Source organism: Perissodus microlepis, chromosome 1, assembly GCF_051167445.1.
Source record: "Perissodus microlepis isolate ML-2025 ecotype Zambia chromosome 1, ASM5116744v1, whole genome shotgun sequence".
In the NCBI taxonomy this organism is placed as follows: domain Eukaryota; kingdom Metazoa; phylum Chordata; class Actinopteri; order Cichliformes; family Cichlidae; genus Perissodus; species Perissodus microlepis.
The window spans coordinates 26,360,726-26,385,469 of NC_140461.1; the positions used below are offsets into that span (position 1 = coordinate 26,360,726).

The following is a 24,744-nucleotide window of genomic DNA, read 5'->3' on the forward strand; positions in this document are numbered from 1 at the left end:
GAGCGACTCATTAGTCAAGCGACAGACAGTTAATAAGCTCTAGACCCTAAAATGTCTTTTAGGATCTGTCTATTGTATTGAAGTAAATATCTTGCAGCTGTAAACTGGAGTAAACAGATACTATAGGAGACGTTTTAACTGATAATGAAAATAACTATTAAATGTAGAGCTGGTTGAAATTGGAAATCAGGAAAATAAATTGCCTGTCAGTGTGAATGTGTGAGACCCCAGGTAGCCCTGCCTGTTGCATAGTGCATGATGGGATAGGACACCGTCCCCAGTGACCCTTAGCGTGATAAACAAAACAAAAAAGCAAATATCCACATCAGATAGAGTGCATGGTGATTTGTTTAGTGTGATAAAAAAATAGGAGGATAATCTAACCTTAAAGCAGTGGAGCAGCCCAGAGTTTGATTCCCACCCTGGGGGGCACGGGGCGTAGGCATCAATGTGATGCTCTGGCAGCTGAACATCATGGTAGCTCCTGATGTTCTGCTTACACACAGCCAAGGCCTTGTGAACCTTGCAGTCTTTCACCTCCCAGCGGCCCAGAGCAGGTCCTCCTGACATAGCGACACAACCACCGGTGCTGGCTAGTGAAAGCAGAAGATGTAGGAGTTAAAAAAAAGAGTGAAAATGTTTACGAATCCAATTTTATTACTAATGTCAAATTAAAAAACAAACATTTCCAAACACTGGGCTACCTGGCTGGTGTTTATTCCAGTTTGTGAAGGTGAGAGGCAGAGAGGAGCCGTTATGATGAAGCCATCTGTACTCTCCCTTCCTCCCCTGGTCCTGGTCCCTGAGACCAATCCAGTAATACATGCTACTTTTGGCCCCACTTTCACTCAGCAGACTGTTGACAAACGCCTGCTCAAACCTGCCAGCAGGTGGAGCAAGAGAGGAGAAAAGTAAGAAGACTGGCAAAATGTGAGTAAAAACTTAAAATTACAAATTCAAAAATGAATTGATAAATCACCTGTTTTCCACAGTGAGAAGAGAACCCTTGCAGTAATACCCCATCAGGGCATCTTCGTAGCTCTGTTCTTGACCTGTCACCATGTAACAGGAATGGCCGTGCTTCTTCCAGCCCTAAAACCACCCCCACAAAAACACCCATTATCAGGCTCTCTCTCACTGCTTAACTCCAAATAAGAAAAATACATATTTATAGGTTAGACATATTTTACCTTTCGTCATCATTGTTCACATTTCAGCACTCCTGTTCAATAAACTATCTAAAGAGCAGCGATAGAGGTAAATATGCATGGTGCTTCTATTTACAGATTGTCGGGTTTTGCCTCATGTGCTTTGCTCTACAGCTTTCCATCTATTACTCGCTGAAATGTCCCTGATGCCGTAACAGGTTAGATTAATGAGGCTGAACAATCATCCCCTCATGCCACTGATTCGAATCCAGGTTTAGCCAGAAGCTTAACAGGAGCTGACATTTTGGTTGTTGCCTACAGCTGTTTGTAGGAGTCTTTTTCCCCGTCTTTATTAAATCGAGGCAGCTCTTATAAAGCAACGGGATTTTCAGAGAGAGAAAGCTGAAAGGTATATTTAAGCACATGGCACAGCAGCTATTATTTACTTATAGTGAATAATGATCCCTGACGTGTAGACACGAGTGGTCAGGACCTCAGTACAGACTGCAACAGAATATGGCTTTCTATACATTTCTGTACTTGTTGCACACAGATTTATAGTTCATATAATTTGTTAAAGTCGTTGTTATGGTAATGTAAGTAAAAGTATGACAGTTTCACACATACAGTCCAGTTCCACTTTATTAGGCAAACCTCCTCAACTGCTCGTTAATGCAAAAATCTAAATGCAACTCAGTGCATTTAGTCCTGTGGACATGGTCACAATGACCTGCAGAATTCAAACTGAGCAACACAGTAGAGAGAAAAGGTGATTTAAGTGACTTTAAACGTGGCATGGTTGTTTGTGCCAGATGGGCTGGTTTGAGTATTTCAGAAACTGCTGATCTGCTGGGTTTTTTCCCACACAACCATTTCCATGGTTTACATAGAACGGTCCAGAAAAAAAGAGAAAATATCCAGCGAGCAGCAGTTTTCTGGGAGAAAATGCTTTGTTGATGTTAGAGGTCAGATGAGAATTCCCAGGCTGCTTTGAGCTGGTAAGAAGGCAAAAGTAACTCAAACAAACGCTCGTTACAATCAAAGTACGCAGAAGACCATCTCTGTATTTGCTACACATCATAGAAAGTTGAAACAGATGGGCTACAGCAGCAGAAGACCACACTCGAAGCCGCTACTGTTAACCAAAAAAAGAAAAATTAGGTTTTCCAAAACACGAGATTGGAAAAAACATTGCAGTTATTGTTTTGGTGCTTGGAACTGATCTTTGGTTTTACTGCAGAGGCTGTAATCTCTAATTATCATGCTCGATCAGTTGCTGTAGTTACATATACGGTTATTACACACGGACAATACATTCAGGGTTTAGAAAAAAAATGAAGATTTTATTAACAGATCAGTCAGCACAGGCAGAATTTGAGATGCTTCTTCTGTGCAACTGAAAACATCATTTCAGCCAAATAGTGCTACAGTTACTATTTTCTCTATAATCTCCAAAAATTAAGCTTGTGCACACAAATTAAGGTATTTTACAAACTAAATCATTTAAAAGTGAACAACTGAAATGTGTCTGTAGCTTTCCAGGAACTGAAAGGTGGCACTGATCACTCAGAGATAGATAGGGTGACTGACTAATTTCAAAACCGATATAGATATTTGGTGACATAAGGAGACAATATGTCAGCCGATATCTTTTTCTTTCAGACACATGAAACATAAATAGATTTTCCTACCATTTGTTATGTGTTGCTATTTATGAGTCCTTGCTAAGATAAGACGACAGAGCAGTTTAAAAATAATCTAGTTTAATTGTTACAAGTTGTAGATTAGTTGTTTATGCTTTGCCTGACTCTGCTCTCATCAATCATCAGAATCAGAATCACAATATTTTATTAATCCCTAATGAAATTATGTGGTTACAGTTACACAGATGAAATATATATGATTGACATTTTACTCTAACCTGTAAAACTTGTGATTTGCTATTTTACTGTAGCGCGTGTGCAAAAGGATGTAACTATTGCACTCTGTAGTGTGGATTAGATGGGGCAGGATTGATTTCCTGTGTTGTTCTTTGGTGCGTTTGGGTAATTTCAGTCTTTCACTGAATGTTCTCCTGTGACTGGCCAGCACGTCATGGAGAAGGTGGGAGGCATTATCCAGCATTGTCCTTATCTTGGACAACATCCGGATCTCCAACACCACCTTAAGGGAGTCTAGCTCCGTCCCCACAAGATTACTGGCCTTGTAGATAAGTTTATCGAGTCTGTTGGCATTTGTAACCCTCAACCTGCTGGCCCAGCATGCACCAGCATAGAGGACAGCACTGACCACAACCAACTTGTAAAAAATCCTGAGCATTGTCGGACAGATGTTAAAAGACCTCAGCCGCCTCAGAAAATAGAGACGACTCTGGCCCTTCCAGTAGAGCGCAGTGGTGTTTTCAACCCAGTCCAGTTTATTATCTATGTGTAATCTGAGGTATTTATAGTCCTCTACAATGTCCACATCGACCCCTGGATTGAAACAAGGATCAAGGGTTTCCTGGTCCGCCTGAAGTCCACAATCAATTCTTTGGTCCAACACGCAGACTGCTTCTTTTAGCAATATAGTGGCTGATAAATAAGTCAAACGATATGTCTTTATCATTCTGTATAATACAATAATTTTTAATTCTACAACTGTTTATAACTCGCATAGTTCACATTTCTGTATAGCTGTATATCTCATATTTCTGTATAGTTTTTCATATTTATAGCCTGTACATAGCTTGTACTCACTACAGCCTGTACATACTTATAGTTATAGCATATTCATAACATACCTTCATACCGTGTACATTATAACATACCATAATATACTTACATATCTATATTATTGCTAATATATATTTGTAATATATCTATATCATGGCTAAAGCACTTCTGGATGGATGCAAACTGCATTTCGTTGCCTTGTACCTGTGACATGTGCAATGACAATAAAGTTGAATTCTATTCTATTCTATTTATTAAAACACTCAACAATCATATTTCTGCCTTATAAAAATCACATTTAAGCCAGTTATGTTAAATAAAATATCCTTTTGGCATAACTGCTAAAACTCACCTGTTACATCTGTTCTAACATGATAATACTGTAATAATATGCATATCAGCAAGAATACACGCCTGTGCGTGTGCGTGTGTGTGTAATGTGGTGAGCGTGTTTGGACAAGAGGTGAGAAAACCCCCACATCCCCCCCGTCGCTCCTGTTTCCTGTCTAGTTTGTTTTGATTCTTTAAATATTGTCAGAAAAATTCACAGACTACTCGAGCATGTCCACTGATACTGTGTCATCGGGGTAATTTCTGGCCTCCTGTTTCAGGGCATGAAGCACCCTGATGACTCAGGAGTCTGATATTCCTTTGAACACAGTCAAGGAGCAACATGCATGCCAGACAACACGTCAGAGGTTGAATGAGTCAGCTAACTGTGCATTTGAAGGAGCAGAATGCCCTGAAATTGAACCACAGCAGACATGTGGCACTTTCTAACGCAAGTCCTGATCTCTGTGGAGCTATTTTAATGCTACACAGCACACAATATGCCTGAAAAACTAGAAATAAGTTGTTTTTTTAATGTCAAGTTTCTCATCAGAATGAAAAAAAATCTAAATACTTAAATATTATATATTAATATTAATTTTTACAATGTTCACTATATAGCTATTATTTACCGGAAAAAAGCAATACTTTCATGTTTAAAAGTTAAGACAAGTACCATAATGATTCAGTTCTAACCCCAAGTCTTGTAGATGTTTCTTTTGATTTCTCAGCTTTGCCCTGCTGTGAGTAAATGTTTATCGGCGGTCGTTTTAGTGTCATGCCGTCATATAATGAGCCAAGTTTAAAGCTCACATATTGCCAAAAGATGACTTCTCTTATCTTGCTCAAAGAAATTGCACATTTGAACTTGTGTGTGTTTGTGGGTATTCTTGTTTCCCTACCTCAGGACAGCCCTCATCCCAGGTTCCATGGTGCTGAACGCCATTCTGGCTCTCTCTTCTGCACACAGCAGCCAGTCGCTCGTCACATGACGCTAGCAGCCAGTTGCCACTCTGTGAAAGATGTTTTCAAAGATGATGCGTTCCGTGATGAATGCATTCAAACATTATAAAGTGATTAACCCTGACATAATTAGATGGTTAATTTATTACCTGATTGACAGAGAATAAATTGGCGGCTATTTCTGTAGCTTATTAATCATGAGTCCATTAAAACCTGCTTTAATGGAGTCTGATGGAAATGCATTCAGCTACTGAAAAATGAGATTGGCACTTTTCCTGGTAATAGATTAGGGTGAAATATCCTTTGTTCAACTGTTGGTAATAATAAAAGGCTAGAAGTGGGCATATTTAACATTTCATTTAATTAGATGTTTGTTTGTTTTTTAAACGGGCAGCTTAATCAGAAATGTAAATACTGCAGCGTTCTTACACCAACACAGGGTTTCCCACCTTCCTGTCCACTTTGGTACACAATGTTCCATCCGTCAGGTTATGAAGAGGGTGATACTGGTGCCAGAGAGTGAGAGTTACTGGTGAGCCATCAGACCACTCTACAGCTGGCAATAACGCCTGTTTCCAAAGTCCAATCCACACCTCTGTACTCCCCCCAGAATCTGTCAAATATGAGGACACACACAGCAGAATTTAGCATTTAGGGTGGATAACAAACACAGCAGGAAATATCTGGACTGCATAACACTCCTTACAGTTAGCCAGGAGGTTGACCAGCATTTCCACCTCAGACAAGGAGTGGATGCTGGTGAGATTTGCCCCGTAAGAATGACATTCCTGAGAAGACTCCTCCCAGCTTCCCGCTTCTGCTTCTGGCAGCACTCGGTAGCAAAAACCATTGTGAGGCCACCAGCCATCCGCACACTCGGTATCGATATACTGCCAGTTCTCTGCAAAGGGAGAGGAGACATAAGCCAGACCAGAATATTCAAAGCTGCAGACATTATTTTTGGTCTAGCTGCCAACAGCGCAACACAGAGGAAGGCCAAAGGTTCGGCCCCCAGGTGCAGTGCAGCTGCCGAGTCACGTTCTAAGGGCATATTCACACTGGACGCAGCTGCCTTGTACTGAGCTCGAACACGACTGTTTCCTGTCCACATTCCTCCCCTGGCTTGCACTCTCACTGCCCTATACTTTTTTTTTAATTTCTTACTTAAAAAAACAGTATTTACAGATGCAGCTATGGCTGTGGAAACATCTGAGATCCATGTCGGGGCATGGATAGAGTCATGTGCCAGAGTCCAGCTGAACTGCAGCTGGCCTTACCCTCACAAGCATGCATTGATCATGTAACTCAAACAAACTGGATTTTGGGGGTTCAGATATGTGAGGGCACAGCACAGCTTGTTTTGTGTAAGATACCTCCAAGGATGCAGAGAGGTCTCCAATATGTTTGTGTCTCCTGTGCGTTAACATGTTCTCACCTAGTGGCTCAGCTCCACGGGTGTCGTTAGGTGTCTTCTTGCAGATGTAAGGCAGAGCAGATTCACAGGATAGACTCTGCCAGTGACCGTCGAATCCTGAGTACACCCCACACTGTTTATTGTCCTGTAGCGGGCTGGCTGGGAGATCTGACGGGCACAAATGGTAAAAAGGCTTTGTTGGCTTTATTTCCTCATCAGTTACACAAGTTAAATTTTGGAGCTAGACATATTTAAACATTAAAGTGTTAACATGGAAGGATGTTTAAGTCCTGACAGAGCTGTCGATGTACATCAGATGAAAAGGCTATTTTAGATGAAACTTCTATAACATAGGTTTTATAAAATAAGTCTTTATTTTCATGATAAAATGACTTCTTTTTTGCCTTTGTTAGAGAGGCATTTCTAATATTCTCATTAGTGAAAATGTGGGGTACTTTTTAAATTTCCCTCTCACTTGGTCCTGGATAAACCAGTAGTCAGTACCTGTGGTGAAATTCACCAGTGACAGAGGGGCTCCGTCAGACCACTGCCAACCATGCCCATCCTTAATGTGGTTCAGCCCGGTCCACACCATCGCCCCAACGCTCGCCATTCGATCTACCACAAGATGCAAACACAGAAAAGTGTTGTAGTAGTTCTTAAAATACACTTCGGACATAACTGAATATACACTCATGGGACACTTTTTTAGGTACACCGGTTTAGCTGCTTGTTAATGCAAATATCTAATCAGCCAATCACATGGCAGCGACTCAATGCATGTAGACATGTGCACATGCTCACGAGGATGATTAGAATGGGGAAGAAAGGTAGTTTAACGAGAATGTATGGATGAAAATGCCTTTGTGATTCCACAGAATGATAAGACTGCTTTGAGCTCATAGGAAGGCAAGGGTAACGCAGGTAACTGCAACAAAGGTATGCAGAAGAGCATCTCTGAATGCACAACACTACAGCAGCAGAAGACCACGCTGGGTGGCACTCATCTTAGATAAAAACAGTTCTAGTGTCTTTTTTAACATGTGCGGTACCTCTGATATACTTGTGCTCTGCCAGGCTGGTGATGCTGAGCAAATTTCCACCCTGGGCCTGGCAGGTAGACAGCGCCTGACTCCAGGTTTGGATAGTGTACAGGTTGAACTGGTAACATGCACGCAACTCCTGGTTTGACTCCCAGAAGTGCTCACAACCGGAAACTATGAAAAAACAGACAAATGAAAACTGATAAGCACAAAGGTAAAGTGACGAAGATAACATGAGCACGCAGCAACAACGGCCTGTGATGACTTGTCTTCCTTTCTTGCACTGGTGCGTCTGTGTGTCTGGTTTACCTTGCACTGGACAGAAGCCCCATCTTTCGCCTTTATCGTAGCGAGGGGTGGTTGAGCACCACAGAAGATGGTCCTCACGCCCCTCAGTAGTACACTCAGAGTACCATTGGTTGTTGTATTTAAAAGGAAAGGCACAAGGCATTCCATGTGCATTCCCCAACAAAGTGTGGATATCTGTAAACAAAACATGCCAAGTTTCACTTGAGGTCAGAAATATCTTGTGCAGACAAGGCACACAGGAAGTTTTGGGTTGTTTACCTTCATATGGATATGAGCAGGGACCCTCTCTGGGAGTGTTGTACCTCTTCCACTGATGGTAAATGTTTTTCTTTACCGCCACTAAACCTCGAACCACAGTCACCCTCCACTGGGACGCTCCATACAGCGTGTTTCCGCTGCAGCGCCACCACAGCACGGGGAGGGACACATCGCACTCGAACATCCCGAGGGGCTGCGTCGAGTCGGAAATGTTGAGGCCCAGGCACGCGCTGGTGCCCAGATTAAAGAGACGATGCTGGGAGACCCACTTCCACAGCATGCGGCGCGTCGGACGCTCGCAGTCCTCCAGCACTAATTTCGAGCGATTTGCTGAGATGCACTGCTTCAGCGGCTCACTCTCCAGGATAAACAGACCTTTCTCTGGTAGGAAGTGATTGAGAGACGAGGAGAAGCGGATAAAACGGGGCAATGTGGGGCAATTCATGTGAACGTGTGCCGTAAACAACAGGGAATGCATTCAGCTTCAGAGATAAAACCGGTTCAAAAAGTAAAGTACAAAGACATGCTTTTCCGCATTTCCATATCTGACCGAGCAATATTCAAGCTCGAGGAAGGCCTTGTGTTTAGAAACAAATCATGGTCTTTTGTAACTGGATACTCAAACAAAGAGAGAGGATGATTCCAAGCAGCGGAGATGAAAAGAGTGTGAGGAATCATCTCTTCCTGCATCTTGCTAGTTTGTACAGACAAAGAAAATCAGCAATATATGTTACCGGATCTAAAACAAATAACTAAAATTGTTCGCTGAGAATTTACATGGCTCAATTGGTTTGAAAAAAACAAAAACAAAAAACAAAAAGATGCTGGTGTGCACATCCATCACCAAAAGGGCATTTTCAGTGTCCAGATATTCTTCCTCTGGGTTTTTAATGTGCACACTGTATTTGATTGCATTCTGGACGAGAACATGGGCTGATCTGAACAAAAGTGAACAAACTGTGGTTGCTGCTCATAACTTTCCTTACAGTTCAGTAAGTTGCAGATATTTTTGACTAACTCATCGTTTAAACATGCCCAGATCTTCACCCTTAAGAAGCTGGAACATGTCAATATGATGCAAAGCTCTCTAAAACGCGGGGATGTAAGATGGCGAAAGATGGAGAAAATCAGCACAGTCTCACACATGCAAAGGTGAATGTTTGACATTTTCCCAGAATAACCCAACTGCTTATCACTCGAATGACTCGCTGGCCTGTTGTGCTCATAATAAACAGACTGCATGCTCACATGCACACACACACACACACACACACGGGGGGGATTGAGAAAAAAACAGCAAGAAATGTGAGCCTGGTGCAGCTGTGGGGTTCAAACTGTGGTCCACAGACCTCTATTCAGACCTGAGGAGAGTTTAGGTGAGTCTTTAGATCACCCCCTCCATGCACAATTCCCTGATGTTAAACAACATCTTCATGAAATATGAAAAAAGGGAACTACTACATGCGTTATGCTTCCCATCATCCATCATGTAGGCAATTAAACTTCTACTAAGGGACCAGCTGGTAACTTACTGTAAAACTCCACGAGCTGTTTTTTCTCTAGGACTTCATCGTCCTCGTCTTCAGTGACACACACACAGCTTTTCGCCAACAACACAGTCACGCAAATAATCGCCAGAACAGGCGCGGAGTCCACGCAGCGGTACAACTGGATGAACATTTCGACAGCGGGATGCAGCGTTGGAGAGCCAATGTCCGCACATTCCGAAGATCAGAGGCGCAGGGGGTGTTTTGGGGGTTTCTTTTTTTCCCTTCTTCTTTCTTTCTTTCCTCCCCTCGTAGAAAAACTTCCTCCGTTGAGTCTGGTTTTTCAGCGGGGAAGCAGCGACGTCACGTCTGACGGAGGAGCCGCTGCTGTCCGGCCTGAAAGCTGCATTCCTGCCGCTCAGGACTGTTTTCGCTGGGGCAGAGCCACAAGTCTGTATTTAGACGTGACCGAAGAAAAAAACAGACAGAGGGCAGACAGACAGTTTGTCTGTAAGCTGTGTAAAGTACATGACTGTGAACAGACTGCTCTCAGGTAAACTACACACAGCAAACTGTAGCCTACAGCTGTGTCATGTCTGGGACAGGCACCCAGATATCAACAAGTACTCTGGAGTTAGGCTATGCTAAGCAAATCTGTCTTTCATATTGCCTCTGTTGTGTATAATGTATTTAGAGTTAACAAAAGACTTTGTATGCTTGTCACAATGTGTAATGCCTCCAACACATATAACACGTAAAAAAACAAAATTAAGTGTACAAGTTTTGGTGTGACCTGTAAAGGTACACAACTTTGGAATAGCTAAAAACACCTATAACAGCAGTTGCGGCTAAAATATGTCTTATATTGCACCTTGTATGGCAAGGATCTCTCAAAAGTCTTAACAACTCTCTATGTGAAGTTTATGGTATTATTTTTTTTTTGTGCCACTCTCTGGATGTATTGGATTAGTGTTATTTTTATGATAGGATTCCTCTGGCTATTTTAGGATATTGAGTCATTTATGTTGGGATTCACGAGTATCTGCAAGTTAAGCTTTTGGAGAGCTCCATTTCACAGGTGACTGTCTTGTATATTATCATGTTGGAAGTTGTATTTTAATTGATTTATAAGCAAATTATTTATTTCATTGAGCTCACATGCACACATTTGCCTTGTTTGCTTGATTATTCCTGTTTTTGCCTTCAAATTCTACCTCGTCTCTTGAATCACCATCACTTCTGTCTCCTTCCTGGACTCCCTGTCCTATGGGACAGCCAGAGCCTCTGTACTGTGAGATCTTGAGTCCTTCTCGATCAACATCACTTTGGTTATTTGCGCTGAATCCTCCTCTGTTCCAGCCCTGTTCCCCATCCCCTCATCCCTATGAAACCTGCTCCTTTATACTAAGTTAAAGGTTGTGTGTGAAAAGAATTTCCCATCTGTGGGGATAAATAAAGCACCCTAGCTTATTGCAATTTCAGTCAGATTTGCAAACAAGTGATCAAACTGCCACACATTGAATAGTATCCAGGGCAAGTTGCCTTGTTAGAAAATGGAAACCCTGAGCACTGAGTGATCCCACTGTAAGCAAAACAAACTTTAAATTTTGTTTCTCGCAGGTAAATCAAATCAGTGTGCTCACTCTTTGTGAGAACTGTGTCGTAACCTGCAATTAAAACCAGAATTGCAGAGGAGTCATTTCACAAATGCCAAATCCAACTTTAATTATGTGCCACATACCATAAAAAAACTCAGAACAACAGTTATTAAAATTAAAGGCTCAGCCTTGTTTTACAGTAAAACAATAGACACATTATTACATTACACCTGTATATTTATACATTTTCATTCAGTAGTAGATCACTTGTAGTGTAGACCTCTCCTTTCCAAGTTGCAAGTTGCAGTACATGTAGGGCCATGCAATAGAAATGTCCAGTGTTTGACAGTACAGTGCACTTCTACAGCAGCAAATTCATCTCGCAGTGTTCGTCTGTTCACAGTGTTGTCTACTGTGCTAGGACATCTCTGAATTAACACAGGGATTCGTACAAAAACTATTCTCTGTCTCATACACACACAAAGTCACACACTTAAGTGCACTCAGACGCATCCAGTTCGTCATCAGTAGTGATTCATTGTGATAGTCTTTTCTTTCTGTCCATTTTTATAAGTTACATTTCTGTATGTAGATGTTGAGCTCCTGAACAGAGGGTTGGTCCCCTGAAAGAAAACAAAGAAAGAACACAATGACGTTTAGATTTTTACAGATGCCACAGAAAGATCAAAACCAACAACACACTAGTCCTGTAAACCTTCCAAACTGCCTGAAGCTCATTTGGCCCAAATCAGAAATCTCAGTGAGCTTGTTTAATGTTAAAGTTAATGATAGCACAGTTTAAAAAAAGACTGAACAAGTATGGGAGGGTTGCAGGAGAAGCCTCTTTTTCTCTCTAAAAAGAACACGGCAGCACAGTTTAGGTTTGCAAAGTTGCATGTGAACAAACCACACGATTTCTGGAACAATGTCCTGTGGACAGATGAGACCAAAGTGCAGATGTTTGGCTGTAATGCACGGCACCACATTTGGAAAAAACAACAACACAGAACATCAGCACAAACACCTCATACCAACTGTCAAACAATGTGGTGGAGGGGTGATGATTTGGCCTCGGTTTGCAGTCACAGGACCGGGGCACCTTGCAGTCATTGAGTCCACCATGAACTCTTCTGTATACCAAAGTGTTCTAGAGTCAAATGTGATGCCATCTCTCTGACAGCTAAAGTTTCAGAGAGATGGCCCAAGTGATCCCAAGTAGATCAGTAAATCTACAACAGAATGGCTGAAACCAAATTCCAGACCTCGACCTGCCTGAAATGCTGTTACAGTAACTTTTCAATTCTATTCTATTCAGTTCAATTCAATTTTATTTATATAGTGCGAAATCACAACACCAGTCACCTCAAGGTGCTTTATATTGTAAAGTAGACCCTACAATACAACAGAGAAAACCCCAACAATCACACAATTGTCTATGAGCGACAATGGAAAGGATAAACTCCCTTTTAACAGGAAGAAACCTCCAGCAGAACCAGGCTCAGGGAGGGGCGGCCATCTGCCGTGACCGGTTGGGGTGAATGGAGGAAGATAAGACAAAAGAGATGCTGTGGAAGAGAGCCGGAGATTAATAATAACTAATGATTAAACCCAGAGACGTGTATAAACACATAGAGAGTGGAAAAGGTGACTGTGCATTAATGAATACCTACAAGCCCCAATGACCTGAAGCACAGTTGTAAAAAACAGTGGACAAAAATTCCACCGCAACAATCTTAGAGACTGATAAAGTCACACAGAATTTTTTTCTCTATTTATTTCTGCCAAAGGTGTTTCTACAAGCTACCGCGTCACGGGATGTACGTCAGTGAATATTAGTGGGCACAGTTTAGTTATGAGAGACACATCACCATCAGACTTTGTCCACCCTTTTGAATATCTAATGAATATCTAATACATTATTTTGCTTTTTAATTATTCATCTGAGCCCAACAAAAAGATATTAGAAAGAATAAAAGCGAAGTCATCCGCGGTCTTACCGACTGCCAGTTTGCCTTTGCCCTCTCAGCCTCAAACTTGGCCACCTCCTTTTGGTCATGGACTGACACCAACACCTTCCACACACCCAGCAGGATCAGGCCGATACAGACGACAGAAAGGGAGACCCCGAGAAGAATCATGGGGATGTTGGGTGGCTCTGGACATCCTGAGACAGGACATGAGAGCGAGATGAGACTTGCACCGGGAGTATCTTTCACTTTAGTCGTCTACGTTGGTGTCAAGCTTACCGTACATCCGCAGATCATAGGCAGTGGTGTCCGTCTCACCTTCCACCACTTTAAATGACGCCCAGCACTCATTCTTCATCATAAACGTGCATGACATAGAAGGACTCTTGTCATAATCTGTGAGGAAATGTGAACATACATATCCATAAGGAAAGGCTATCATCTTCCCTTTGACATTGTGCTGAGAATGTCAGATGATATACTCTGCTCTGTTGTGCTGTCAGTGTGACTTCATTATCTAAGACTAGAATCTGGTGTGTGTGGACCGAACCATTGTGTTTCACATCTGAAGCTTGAAAATCTTCTGTGATAATCAGATATGCCTCTCAGCTTGCACAAGTACAGCGGCTTTAAAATCAACTCCTCTACAAAGGAAGACCAGGTTCTTTGGCTATTCACAGGCACCATAATAGCTTTGCCTGTACAACAAGGTAAATAATATGTTCCCCATTGTTCCACACTGCCCAAAAGGACATGGATGGCGTTGTGTTAGAGAGGGGGGGTGCAGACTTCACAGAGACACCTGAGTCAATGGAGGTCAGCATTCCTCCAAAGCAACGACCCTGGCTGAAACTTAGCAGGCCTCTGTGTTGATAGCACCACCAAAAATAAGAACCCTTGCAGGACAGAGAGGCAAAAACTTGATGTTATTTGATTTTAATATATTTTTCTTGGTTTTAAGGAGTTGCTACATTTTAGCACATTAAAAACAAGTTATTTTAAATATTTTGCTCCTGGCCATTCTTCAAAATATGTCATATATGTTTTGAAGGTTTTCTTTTATTAATTTTAATGAATGCCAGTTGGGGGTGGCTGTAGCTCAGGAGATAGAGCAGATTATCTATGAATGTTGGCTAGAAAGCACACACACACACACATAAAAAAAGTGCTTGTGTGAATGGGTGAATGAGACAAGTTGTATAAAGCACTGCGAGTCCTCTGGTACAGTAGAAAAGCACTATATGTTTACTATTCACCCACTAAGGGGCGTTAACCTGCATAGACTTAAAACCTGCATGAGATCCAGTATCTCTTGGTGGCAGTTAAAAACCAGCTAGGTTTATTTGATTGATTTAAATCAATACCAGTAACTAAGGATTGTTAACATGCATAGACTTGAAATATTCGTTGACAGTTGCAAGCAGGTCCTGTTTTGCAAATTCTTCCTTGTGAACATCATACAAGAGAATCTGACATACAGATTTAGGTGTCAAATTGCCGTTCACCCCACAGCGAGTTTGTGAACATCAATTGCAAAAAGTAACCAAACAGAAGTGAAAAAGCAATTTCTCTCAACAGTCATAAGGCTCTCCTTCTAGCTGTGGATTCACACAGTTTTCATACCGTCGCGTGCAGTGTATTGTACTATCAAGCCAGAGAGACCTGTGGATTTAAAGGTGTCACAGGACTCGAACAAAAGCACTCAGAGAGCGCAACTCCCTCCGAAGGGCAAGGGCTATACTAAAACTTTTTATGCCATCATTGTGACCTTGTAGAGCGTCATATTGAAAAAAAAAAAAAAAGACAAGTGTTATACAGCCCTATGCATGTCATTCAACTAATATATTACTTGATGTGGTTTCTTGAAACTTTGAAGTTGACCTTGAAATTTTTCAAGGTCAACTTTGACCTTGGGTGCTGACAATGAAGGTCAAGGTCAAATGCTTAGTCAACCTAGGTACTCATATCCCCCAAGGCCTAGTATAGTGTTGTGAAGTTTGAAGATGATCCATAAAAAATTGTGGGTGATAGTTTTTACTGATTTTCACATTTTGAGTGACCTTGACCCGATTTTCAACAAAATGAAATCAGTTCAAGCTGTTACTGGCATCTAAAATCACAAAAAAATATTTGAAAATGATATCTTGAAAACTGTGGACACTAGGCTGCTTACATCCTCCTTCTCTTTGGGGGAGAGAATCATTGTTTTGTGTTACTGAACCAGGAATACCTGGAAGGCCTAAATACCAGCTAGCTCTTTCTGATGTAACACCCTGAAAAGGCAGGACTGGTTTTTTAGCCACACCACCTGCTCAACTTGCCAGATTAGTCTCACTGTGACTTTGTCCTTTTGTCTGAAATGCAACTCAAACTGTTTGGTCATCATTTTTGACTCAGTGGAGGAGTGATCTAAAAATAACAGTAGTCTTGAAAACCTTTGCGGGGCTTTCCAACAAGATAACATTGAATAAGGAAGGGCCGAACTTAAAGCAGATATGGTTTTATGACTTTTATAGGCAGAGTTAGAAAATGTATCGATTGCACCTTGTAGAGCGACATTACGAGAGACAAATGGGAAGCTTTGTATGTGGTGATTTAGTGATTTACCCCATTAGGTAAGTAAGTTTAGTTTAGGTTACGGTTAGAGTTCAGTGAATTAGAGTAAGAAGCTGAATGAAAGTAAAGTAACAACAGGTAAATTAGGGAATCCTTTACCTCCTGTTGTATTGATGGAAATTGTAGTAGTGCTGCACCTTTGATCACATGACTCAGCATCATCCTTATTTTGAAGATGGCACTCTACACAGGTCCTAGTGTTGAAATGAGCAGGAAAACGAAAGGTTAAGATGATGCAGCAAGCATTTCTTGAGGCTTCAATCACTGACACGGGGCGAAAGGAGAAATCACAGCTGTGGTCACTTATCAGCTTTTTTCCCAAGGCTTCTCTCACTCTCTATCACGGGTTCCCCCCTCCACAGTAAGAGTAGTATCAAATGGTCCTGGCCCTGACAGCTGCTTTACAATGAAGAAAGGAAATCTCTCAATGCTGTGTTGGGGACATTAGTATCTTTTGAAGTTACATGGAAGGTGTAGACACATGTGAACAACAGGACCAGAACCTGATATGCCTGAACTCCAAAGAGCAGACAGATCACGCGGCGCAAGGAGACGATATCTTGTATCTCTGAGGTAAAGAAATACCAATCACCGAGGTGACGCTGACAAAATACTCGACATTACACCCTTGTTCGGCCGAAAGAAGCGATGGAATGACTGCGCTCTCACCTTGCAGATGTACAGGAGCTTCCACAGGTTGGACACTTCTCACACTTGTCCCCAGATGCTCCGGGTACAGTGCAGTCACAGTGGCCACATACACATTTCCCCCTGCCGCTGCAAAGTGAGCCATTCTCAGATGTGCACGCCTCCATGCTGGTGCTGCAGTTACAGTACTGCCCTTTCCATCCGTGTTCACAAACACACTCTCCGCAGTCGCACACTCCATGGCCTACAAACAAGAAATCTTCGTTTATAATAAAAGGCTTTCCACAAAAACACATGAATAAGTCAGAAGCATTCACACGAAGTTACTCACCTCCGCAGAGCTCCCCACGGAAGCGAACACAGGAGTAATTGTCACACTCGCAGTAGGGACCGTAGATGCGCCCAAAACTGGATGCATGACACACACACTGTCCACAGTAGCACTGCCCCTGACCACTGCATATTTCAGACTCATTGTTTGCGAGGCAGTTGCTCAACAAAGTGCTCTCCTCATTGCATTCGCACTGCGCTCCCAGGAAGCCCGGCTGACATATGCACACGCCGCACTGGAAAACCCCTTGGCCTTCAGTGCACTGGCTGGTGTCTGACTTTGGAGGCTCACAGTCACAGGAACAAAGGGACTGCACTTCTATCTCCAAACTGTCCTGAAGGCCTACAGGTCTGAGGGAAAAGTGCCGAACTCCTGACAGGCATCCCAGAAGCTCCACAGACACATTGAACACTACCTGAGGAGCAAAAACAAGGAGGGCATCAAATTAAGATCAAACTAAGAACTGACTGCAAATATTCTGCCTGTGAAAAGTCAGCGCTATTGATCCCCACAGGAACGCCATTGATAATTTGGGGCTTTTTCATCTGTTTTAGACAGCACAGCTAAGAGAGAGAGGAAAAACTTCGGATTTGAACCAGCTAAACAAGATCATTAAGCCCTGATGTTGGTGAAAGTAAGTAAACTAGTTCCTCCGTTCTTCTTCTTCTTTCAGCTGCTTCCTTTAGGGGTCGCCACAGCAGATCACCCATCTCCATTTCACGTATCTGTAGCATCGCCCTCTGTTACACCAACCTTCTGCATGTCCTCCTTCACTACATCCATGAATCTTCTGTCATCTTCCTATGTTCCTCCATCTTTAACTTTGTCCAATATATCCACCATCCCTCCTCTGCACATGCCCCCGGAGGAAGCCACCCGAGGGATTGATGAAGTCTTATCTAATCTAAGTTCTTATCCTGTCCTAGCGTGTTTTATGCATTTGTGTTTTGACAAACAAACTGGTTGATTTTTTTTCTCTCTCAGAAATATTGTCTGATCTATCAGTTACAAGTGCTAAAGCCTCAAATTCACCAGGTCTCCCTCTAATCAATATTAGTCTCTGACAAAAAACTTAAAAATTTCCAGATTTACACAACACATTCCTATCTGACCCAATCCAAACAATTCTTCAGGTACAACTAAGGTATGAATGTTGACGAGGCAGAGTGCACGTTGTGTTATTTTTTCACCTGTCAGTCTGTGTATAGATTTTTTTTTTTACATACTTTTACAAGTTTATAAAGCACTGCAGGTCTTGCGAAGTTCTCTGCATACCCTAAAATTAAGCTTTTACTGTTGTAGTGAAAGACCTAACACAGTTAGAAAGACCTAACACTCTTGAGCTGTTAGGACTGTCTATGTGTTAGAATAGTCTTTTGTCCCTTCCATTATTTAGTTTCACAGGCGTAACAACAACAGAACAAACACAGCATCCCATTCTCTCTCTGACACACGATGCAAGTGCAAAAAAAATAGCATACAATAATAATCAATACTATTAATAGTATAATTCCAGCGTTTTGATCAGCACCACGGACAACATCCGGGGTCAGATGTCATGGGAATGAACGCTAACACTATTTTCTTCAGCTAAGCTCCCACAAACTCAAAACAGATTTAGCCTTGTTTCAGTTCATGAGGAAAAATGTACACTGCATAAAAGCTAGGCTTTGATTCACAAGACCATGGGCATAGTGGAACTCCTATAGTATGTCCACTTCATCATAACACCATGATTATGAGCATCCAGTATACTTTAGAGGAGAGGGCCCTCCTACCTTCAGGACCCAGGGATGATGCCCTCCTGATGCCTTGTGAGAATTAATGCCTTTGTTTAGTTTCCTTTAAGTTTTCAACTTTTGTTCACATTTAATCTTAAATATCTACATTTTTTATGTTATGTTTGGTGTTTCACTAGAATTGTTAATAACTGTTCTTGTCTGATGAGATAGTTTAATGAAAGGTGCTTCAAAAAATAAAAAAAAAATGAAGCAATTTGTAACAACAACAACTCACCGTCTCTCCTGGTTTGATGTTGGAGCAGCGTTTTAGATCAGGGAGGATAGTTCCATTAGGGCAAATGGTTGTGAAAGACATGTGCAGCTCCTTCGTGGCTCCAAGGACCTCTAGTTCAATCTCTGAGCGAAGTTCCTGGAAAACAGATTATGTGTATTGTGAGCCATATGAGAACACAATGGGCAGCACACCTTGGTACTGATCAGGTTTCTCCTTCAAAAAAAGCAAAACTAAGTTAACTAAAATCAAATCAGATTTTCCTTTTGTTCAGTCAAGATGAAGTGGGATTTCCAGGGCTGTCAGATGAATTATACTTTTCACCCTGCATTGACCTGACCTGACACCTCATGTCTAATTCTTTTTTGGGGGGGTGAGTCAGCATCCCAGGTGCGCTGCACTGTATAAAGCACCTGAAGAAAGTGTGACAGCTAACCTCAGCTTGAGAAAATAATGTGCTTGACTGACTAATGAACTCTGTAACGGCCCGTCTGACTGCTAACAGAGGGCATATTGTGTGCTTCCTGGCTTTGGTGTTGGTAAGGAAGAAGAAAACCGGAGCACTTATGGGATACACCCAGCTGAGGATGGATTAAGTAGATAAAACGCATCTAAAGAGACTTCGCTGTTACTCATCAGAATTACAGGTGAGTGCAAGTACTCATCACCTGTGCAGTATCACTAAAGTCCCCCTAGTCCCCTGTTTGCACTGCGTTCCAGTTAAGCACCACATCTACAATCACTGTGATGACAGGGACTCCTCTGCTAGTGCGGCAGAGACTAAATGTGGGTTTAAATGACGCAACCGATGAAGTAATTAGAGGACTGCACAACTACCAGTCATCGCCGCCAAGGGGGATTTACAAAACGACACACGGTGGATGAGATAGGCAGAACGAAAACGACCAAGAGTGAGAAAAAAGAGGCAGTGTGTGGGAGAGGGAGGGGAAGTTTAGAGCAAATCAGATTTGGAGGGGGCGAGGAGATGAAACGGTTGGGACAAGCAGAAACATGCTGGCCAACATGCTGATGCAGAGTGTTGGGTGGTAGAGGGGAAAATGTGATAGAAGAAAGAATAAAAGAAGGAAAAGAAATAATAACAAAGCGGTGGAGAAAATGAAAATAGTAACGTACCAGTTTGCTATAGATACTTTTCATGCCTGCACCATTAAATATTACTTGATTTAAAAAAAAAAAAATGTCTTATGACTTTTACACACACACACACACACACACACACACACACACACACACACACACACACACACACAAAGCCACACATCCACTCTGCCAGCACATCCTGATTATCAGGCTCTTTTATTTACTTTGTATGCTGTTACAATCAGTTCCAGGATGTTCCGCGAGTCTTTCGCCACGACTCCAACGGTGGCACCAGGTATGAGATCTGCATAGTTCTAAGAGACACAGAAAACAAAACAAAAAAACAGATAAACAGTAATGTCACTGTTACAAATACGGGAAGCTCATCACCACACATCTTCCCTAAAAGAACAGTACGAAAAGGAGTGTGGACGAGAAACGGGGCCAGTTGTAACAAGTTGAATGCAACTCAGAAGATAAATATGCTAACCTCACAAACACTTGTGTTATTCAGCTCTCTAGTTTGATCTCTTCTAACAGGGAAAAAAACTAGGGAGCTGTTACCATGTAGTTGTCTTTCTGGTCTTCTGTCACTGCAAATATCAGCAAGATGTTGTTTTCCACCAGCTTATCAATCAGCTGACCAAGAGTTGGATATTCCTGAAAAAAAAAAAAGGTTACATTTATAAGAGGTTTCAGGTGATTATTTACCATGAGTTACCACAGTGTTAAAGGAGAAAGCCAAATAATAATAAAAAATAATAATACTAGATGAATCAAATGATAAAATCAGGTTTTACATGCACTGTGGACTTTGAGTATTCATTGTTGGCATCCAGGTGACACTGCCCATCATTGGGAATCACAATACCGGCCAGCCTGCTGTCCATCCCGAAGTGTGAGTTGCCATCGCTGACAAACACCAGCAAACGCATGGAGTCGTTCCTCCAGCCGATCTTGTCCTAGCAGGAGACACACAGCTGCTCTGAAAAAAACAGTTGGCGAGGTGGCGTCACAAACGAACGGCCGGCATCTTTGGAACCTTGAAATGGGAAATGTTACCCCACAAACGGCTGCTTGCATGATGGCGTCGAAACCACACTCCGTGTCGTCAATGTTTGCAGATATATGCTGCACGGCGATTATCTCGTTGAACTTGCTGGTGTTGCTCGTCAGGGACAAGACGTGCTTGTAGCCAAACGTCGGTAAGCAGGAGTCGTCTACACGGCTGTAATGTAACAAGACATTAAAAGCGAGCATTAGAAGAGTAAGAGTGTCAGATTTACAAGATCAGAGCACTTTTAAAAAAACAAAAAGAAACAAACTTCTACTCATGTTTAGAGTTTTATTTTATTGTAAACCTGCACGGGTTGGCCAGTTCTTCTTCTGTGATCTTGATGAAGGGCAACAAGGGTTTCTCCACAAAAGAGCCAAAGCCCATTCGAAATTTACTCGTGAGCTTCGCCATTTCTTTTGACAAAGTAGAGCCCAAGTCTTTGATCATCTTCAGATCGTCGAACATGGATGCTGACAGGTCCATCAGGTAGTACATGTCCACAGGATAGTCCTCTGTGTGTTGAACCTTCACCTGGAAGGTCACCTCACTGCCTGTGCGAGAAACAAAATCAGGCCACGTTTTATCTCTCTGAACTCAAAAAACTGCTTCAGAAGACAAATCGTCACTTCAGAGGATGTCGGACTGCATACCAGGTCGGAGCTCGAGGGACATTTTTTGAGGGAATATCTGTGTGCTATTAGTGCTGCCCATCTTCTTCCCAAGTGGCTGATCCTGGAGGATCTGGTGTTTGGAAACAGGGAACTGCAGCTGGTCCCTGGCACATCCCTTTTCCAGTAAGACATCCAGTGTGTCACATCTTTGTGTGACTGAAAACCAGTCAATGAAATTCTGACAAACAAAGGGGAACATGTGACAAGTAGCAACCTCAGTTTGCAGGCTGTTTTACAGCAGGCCATAAAGATTATTACTTTGTCATCAGCGTCATCATGTAAATCAAACACGAGAAGATATTTTGCAAAAAATCACTTCACTTTAAATGTGACTGTCTTCTCGTATAGCTGCTCACCTCCTGTGTGCACCAGGCGCACTGGGGGCTGAGTTGCAGACAGTCATCACAAGTCACAGTACTGCCGGCTGAACACAAACCTGCTGCACAGCACATAAACAGGTAAGGGTTGTCAGCACAGACCAGAGTCCAACACTAGAAAAAGTCTGCATTTATGGTGTCATTTTTTATTTACTTATTGATATGATTATTTTAATCTGTGTGTTTATTCTAATCCTTAGTAGTAGTAAATGTGTAGTCCAGTGTAGTAAATGTAACATAATTCTTGGTTTCAAATTTTAATACCTTCTCACAATAAAACATCCCAACCACTCTTCAGTGCCAAGACAGCATTGTTGACTTGCTCTTGAGTGACTACTACTTTGCAAATGAGCTTTTAAAAAGAAAGCCAGGACTTCAGCTTACCCTCCACGGCGTTGATCCAGTACCGGAGAATCAGGCTCAGCAGTAGAAGCCCCATGAGTCCGTGAGGTTACTGGTTGATAAGAAACACAAGGTGAATGTTTCAGGTTATTTCATAGCGCGTTAACAGGAGTGAAGCCTATCCAGCGTCATGGCTCCTCTCTTCAGCCAAACGTAGGCTACAATAAGAGAGGAGTTTGCTTTCCACCACCTGGATAGAGGAGGAGGAGGAGGTGAGGGGCTGCCTCTACCTGCCCTGCCTTTTTAAGTCAACTTCCGTCCAGGTGAGAACGCGAGGCGGGCGCGAGGAGAAAACAAACCGCAAGCAAACAACCGCGACCGCTAGCTGATGTCTCCCCTTCTTATTTAGCTGTTCGTTAATGAATCAGGTTTGTTCCCACCATCTGTGTCTGTGTATTAGTAAGGAATAAGACAGGAAATAGGAATTCTTAGTTAAAAGTAACCTGAAGCCAAAAATAAACGGTATTGCAAATAAATTAATAGGTAAATAAAAATATTAAAAAGGCCTATTTTTCTCCTAGAAATAATTAGCTTATTATTTCAAGCTAAATGCGTACTTCCCCTTTAATATCAGGAGGTAAAATCTTACAGTACATCGCAGATTCAGGCGTCACAAATGTGTAATTGAATGTCTTTTCTACTTTTAAAAAAATAAAATATTTTTGATATTGACTCCTCAATTTGACTTTGTGACCTTTGGTAGATACCCTGGCTTAGCGTTGGTCTAAACTCTGCAGCGGTATATAAAGTAGGTAAAATTAGCTCCACCTTGCATCAGCTACAGTGTTTCTGTAGAATGAATGGCCTTTAAAAAATAGTCGTGTTTGTGTTATGTAAGTGTGAGTGACTTTCTTGTTAAGGCTAGATTGCTTGTAAATTTGAAACTGAAGTAAAAGTACAACATTCTGTTGTAATGAAGCATTAAATGTGGCTTAATACTTCATATTAAGCTATGCCATTTTGTTATGAGCTAATGATAGCAAACTAGTGTTGCTTTTGAATGTACTCTCTTTCTCTCTGTTAGGCCATCCCCTTGAAGTCTCTGTGCTTTTAAAAATGTTGTTGTTCTCTGTGAGGCCCTGGCGGCGCACCTTGTCACTCTGGATTTGAAATATGAGATTGTTTATACCCTCATTACACTGCTGCTACAGTGTAATAGGCTAGAATTAAGCTACAGTCAAATGGGATCGCTGAAATTGTCTGTGGAGAGGAATAATAAAGTGCAGACAGGGCACGCCATGAGCAAATAAATCCTTCAAAACTCTATTCTGTAACAGAAGTTATGTTAATATTTAACACAGCGACTCAGAGAACATGAGTCAGTGTCACTGTCTCACAAGAATTTTCCAGCTTGACGATTAACTCACGATGAAAACCAGGCCTATCGCAAGATATGAAATATGATCAGTGTGTGTGTGTGTGTGTAATAGAAGGGGAGGAGGGGTGTGGCTGAGTAGGTGTTGAACTATTGACAGCTGCAGTGCAGATATCCCCGCATGTCCTAAGTTAGAGGAATCTCACAATTCAGCACCACACCCCTTCTGAATCTGTGAGACCCATCTGCCACCCCGAGTTAAACCCCACCTCCACTCCTCTTACAGCAAACCCTCTCACCCCTTAATGCCTCTTCTCCTTTTGTCTTTCATTGGCTCTCTTCTAACAAGTTCTTTGTGTTGTGATCCATATTTTCCAGTAGCCTCTGCCATTTCATTCATGCCTCCTTCAGCTTAATTCTTCCCTTGTCTCACACTTCACTCCTCTCCTCTCCTCTGAATTCCTCAACATGATGCAGTCCAACACCACTTTTGTAGCCTGTCATGTCCTGCTGTTTGTCCTGTGTGAGAGGTGTACTGCAGCATCACTGCCTCTGCACCTCACCTCACTGTCTCATGTCTCAAAATGACTTTAAAACCTGTAGCCCTTCACTAGCATTTCAGAGATATTCAGGCTTTTTAAACCCAGTGGGACTCTTTAAACCACAAAGTAGCATTCTCAATGAGTATCAGGCCAATCAATATTTACAAATTCAGAAATCTCGTTCCCCTATCTCTCTTCTCTCAGCATTATACGCAAGTGTAATACTGCAGTGAGCTGACTCACCTTCAAGGCTGTCCTCTGATAACATGCTGTCCCGTCTCAGTCTTTCTTCCTTGACATCAAGTGAAAAATGGAGAGAAGTGGAGAAGCATCAGCCCAGCACATTCAGTCCTATTGTATCCCAGCAATTGGCAGAGTAACAGTAAACCTATTGTAACGGCGCCCTTTATGAAGCATGGCGCTAGGATGACCCTGCTGCC

General features: G+C 42.1%; 2 protein-coding genes across 5 annotated transcripts in view; both read right to left on the reverse strand.

Annotated features, from left to right (window-relative positions):
* Window positions 1-10,257, reverse strand: part of pla2r1 (phospholipase A2 receptor 1) — a 31,128-nt gene extending 20,871 nt beyond the window's left edge. Inside the window, exons 1-12 of one of the 2 annotated variants that reach the window (XM_084911358.1) lie at window positions 9,712-10,256; window positions 8,180-8,560; window positions 7,922-8,095; window positions 7,622-7,786; window positions 7,074-7,187; window positions 6,591-6,737; window positions 5,862-6,056; window positions 5,605-5,768; window positions 5,095-5,205; window positions 980-1,092; window positions 705-880; window positions 385-593 (exon numbers count right to left, since the gene is read on the reverse strand). In XM_084911358.1, the coding sequence (XP_084767484.1) occupies window positions 385-593; window positions 705-880; window positions 980-1,092; window positions 5,095-5,205; window positions 5,605-5,768; window positions 5,862-6,056; window positions 6,591-6,737; window positions 7,074-7,187; window positions 7,622-7,786; window positions 7,922-8,095; window positions 8,180-8,560; window positions 9,712-9,859 (2,097 nt within the window). In that variant the 5' untranslated portion in view covers window positions 9,860-10,256. Of the gene's footprint in view, window positions 1-384; window positions 594-704; window positions 881-979; window positions 1,093-5,094; window positions 5,206-5,604; window positions 5,769-5,861; window positions 6,057-6,590; window positions 6,738-7,073; window positions 7,188-7,621; window positions 8,096-8,179; window positions 8,561-9,711 lie in introns of both variants that reach the window. The other variant, XM_084910650.1, reaches the window with a different exon arrangement.
* A 308-nt stretch (window positions 10,258-10,565) lies between these two features.
* Window positions 10,566-24,744, reverse strand: itgb6 (integrin, beta 6). 3 transcript variants are annotated; one of them, XM_084913790.1, is made up of 16 exons: window positions 24,548-24,744; window positions 22,430-22,499; window positions 22,025-22,104; window positions 21,648-21,846; window positions 21,302-21,548; window positions 21,003-21,168; window positions 20,741-20,902; window positions 20,505-20,600; window positions 20,165-20,254; window positions 18,843-18,977; window positions 16,827-17,241; window positions 16,517-16,739; window positions 15,947-16,041; window positions 13,511-13,627; window positions 13,262-13,428; window positions 10,566-11,887 (listed from the first exon to the last, which is right to left on the reverse strand). In XM_084913790.1, the coding sequence occupies exons 2-16, from the start codon at window positions 22,482-22,484 to the stop codon at window positions 11,789-11,791; spliced, it is 2,346 nt and encodes a 781-aa protein (XP_084769916.1). In that variant the 5' UTR covers window positions 22,485-22,499; window positions 24,548-24,744; the 3' UTR covers window positions 10,566-11,788. The 3 variants fall into 3 exon arrangements, with proteins under 3 accessions (XP_084769916.1, XP_084769412.1, XP_084768649.1); XM_084913286.1 differs by having other exon boundaries at window positions 22,025-22,107; window positions 24,548-24,743; XM_084912523.1 differs by lacking the exon at window positions 24,548-24,744 and having other exon boundaries at window positions 22,025-22,107; window positions 22,430-22,628.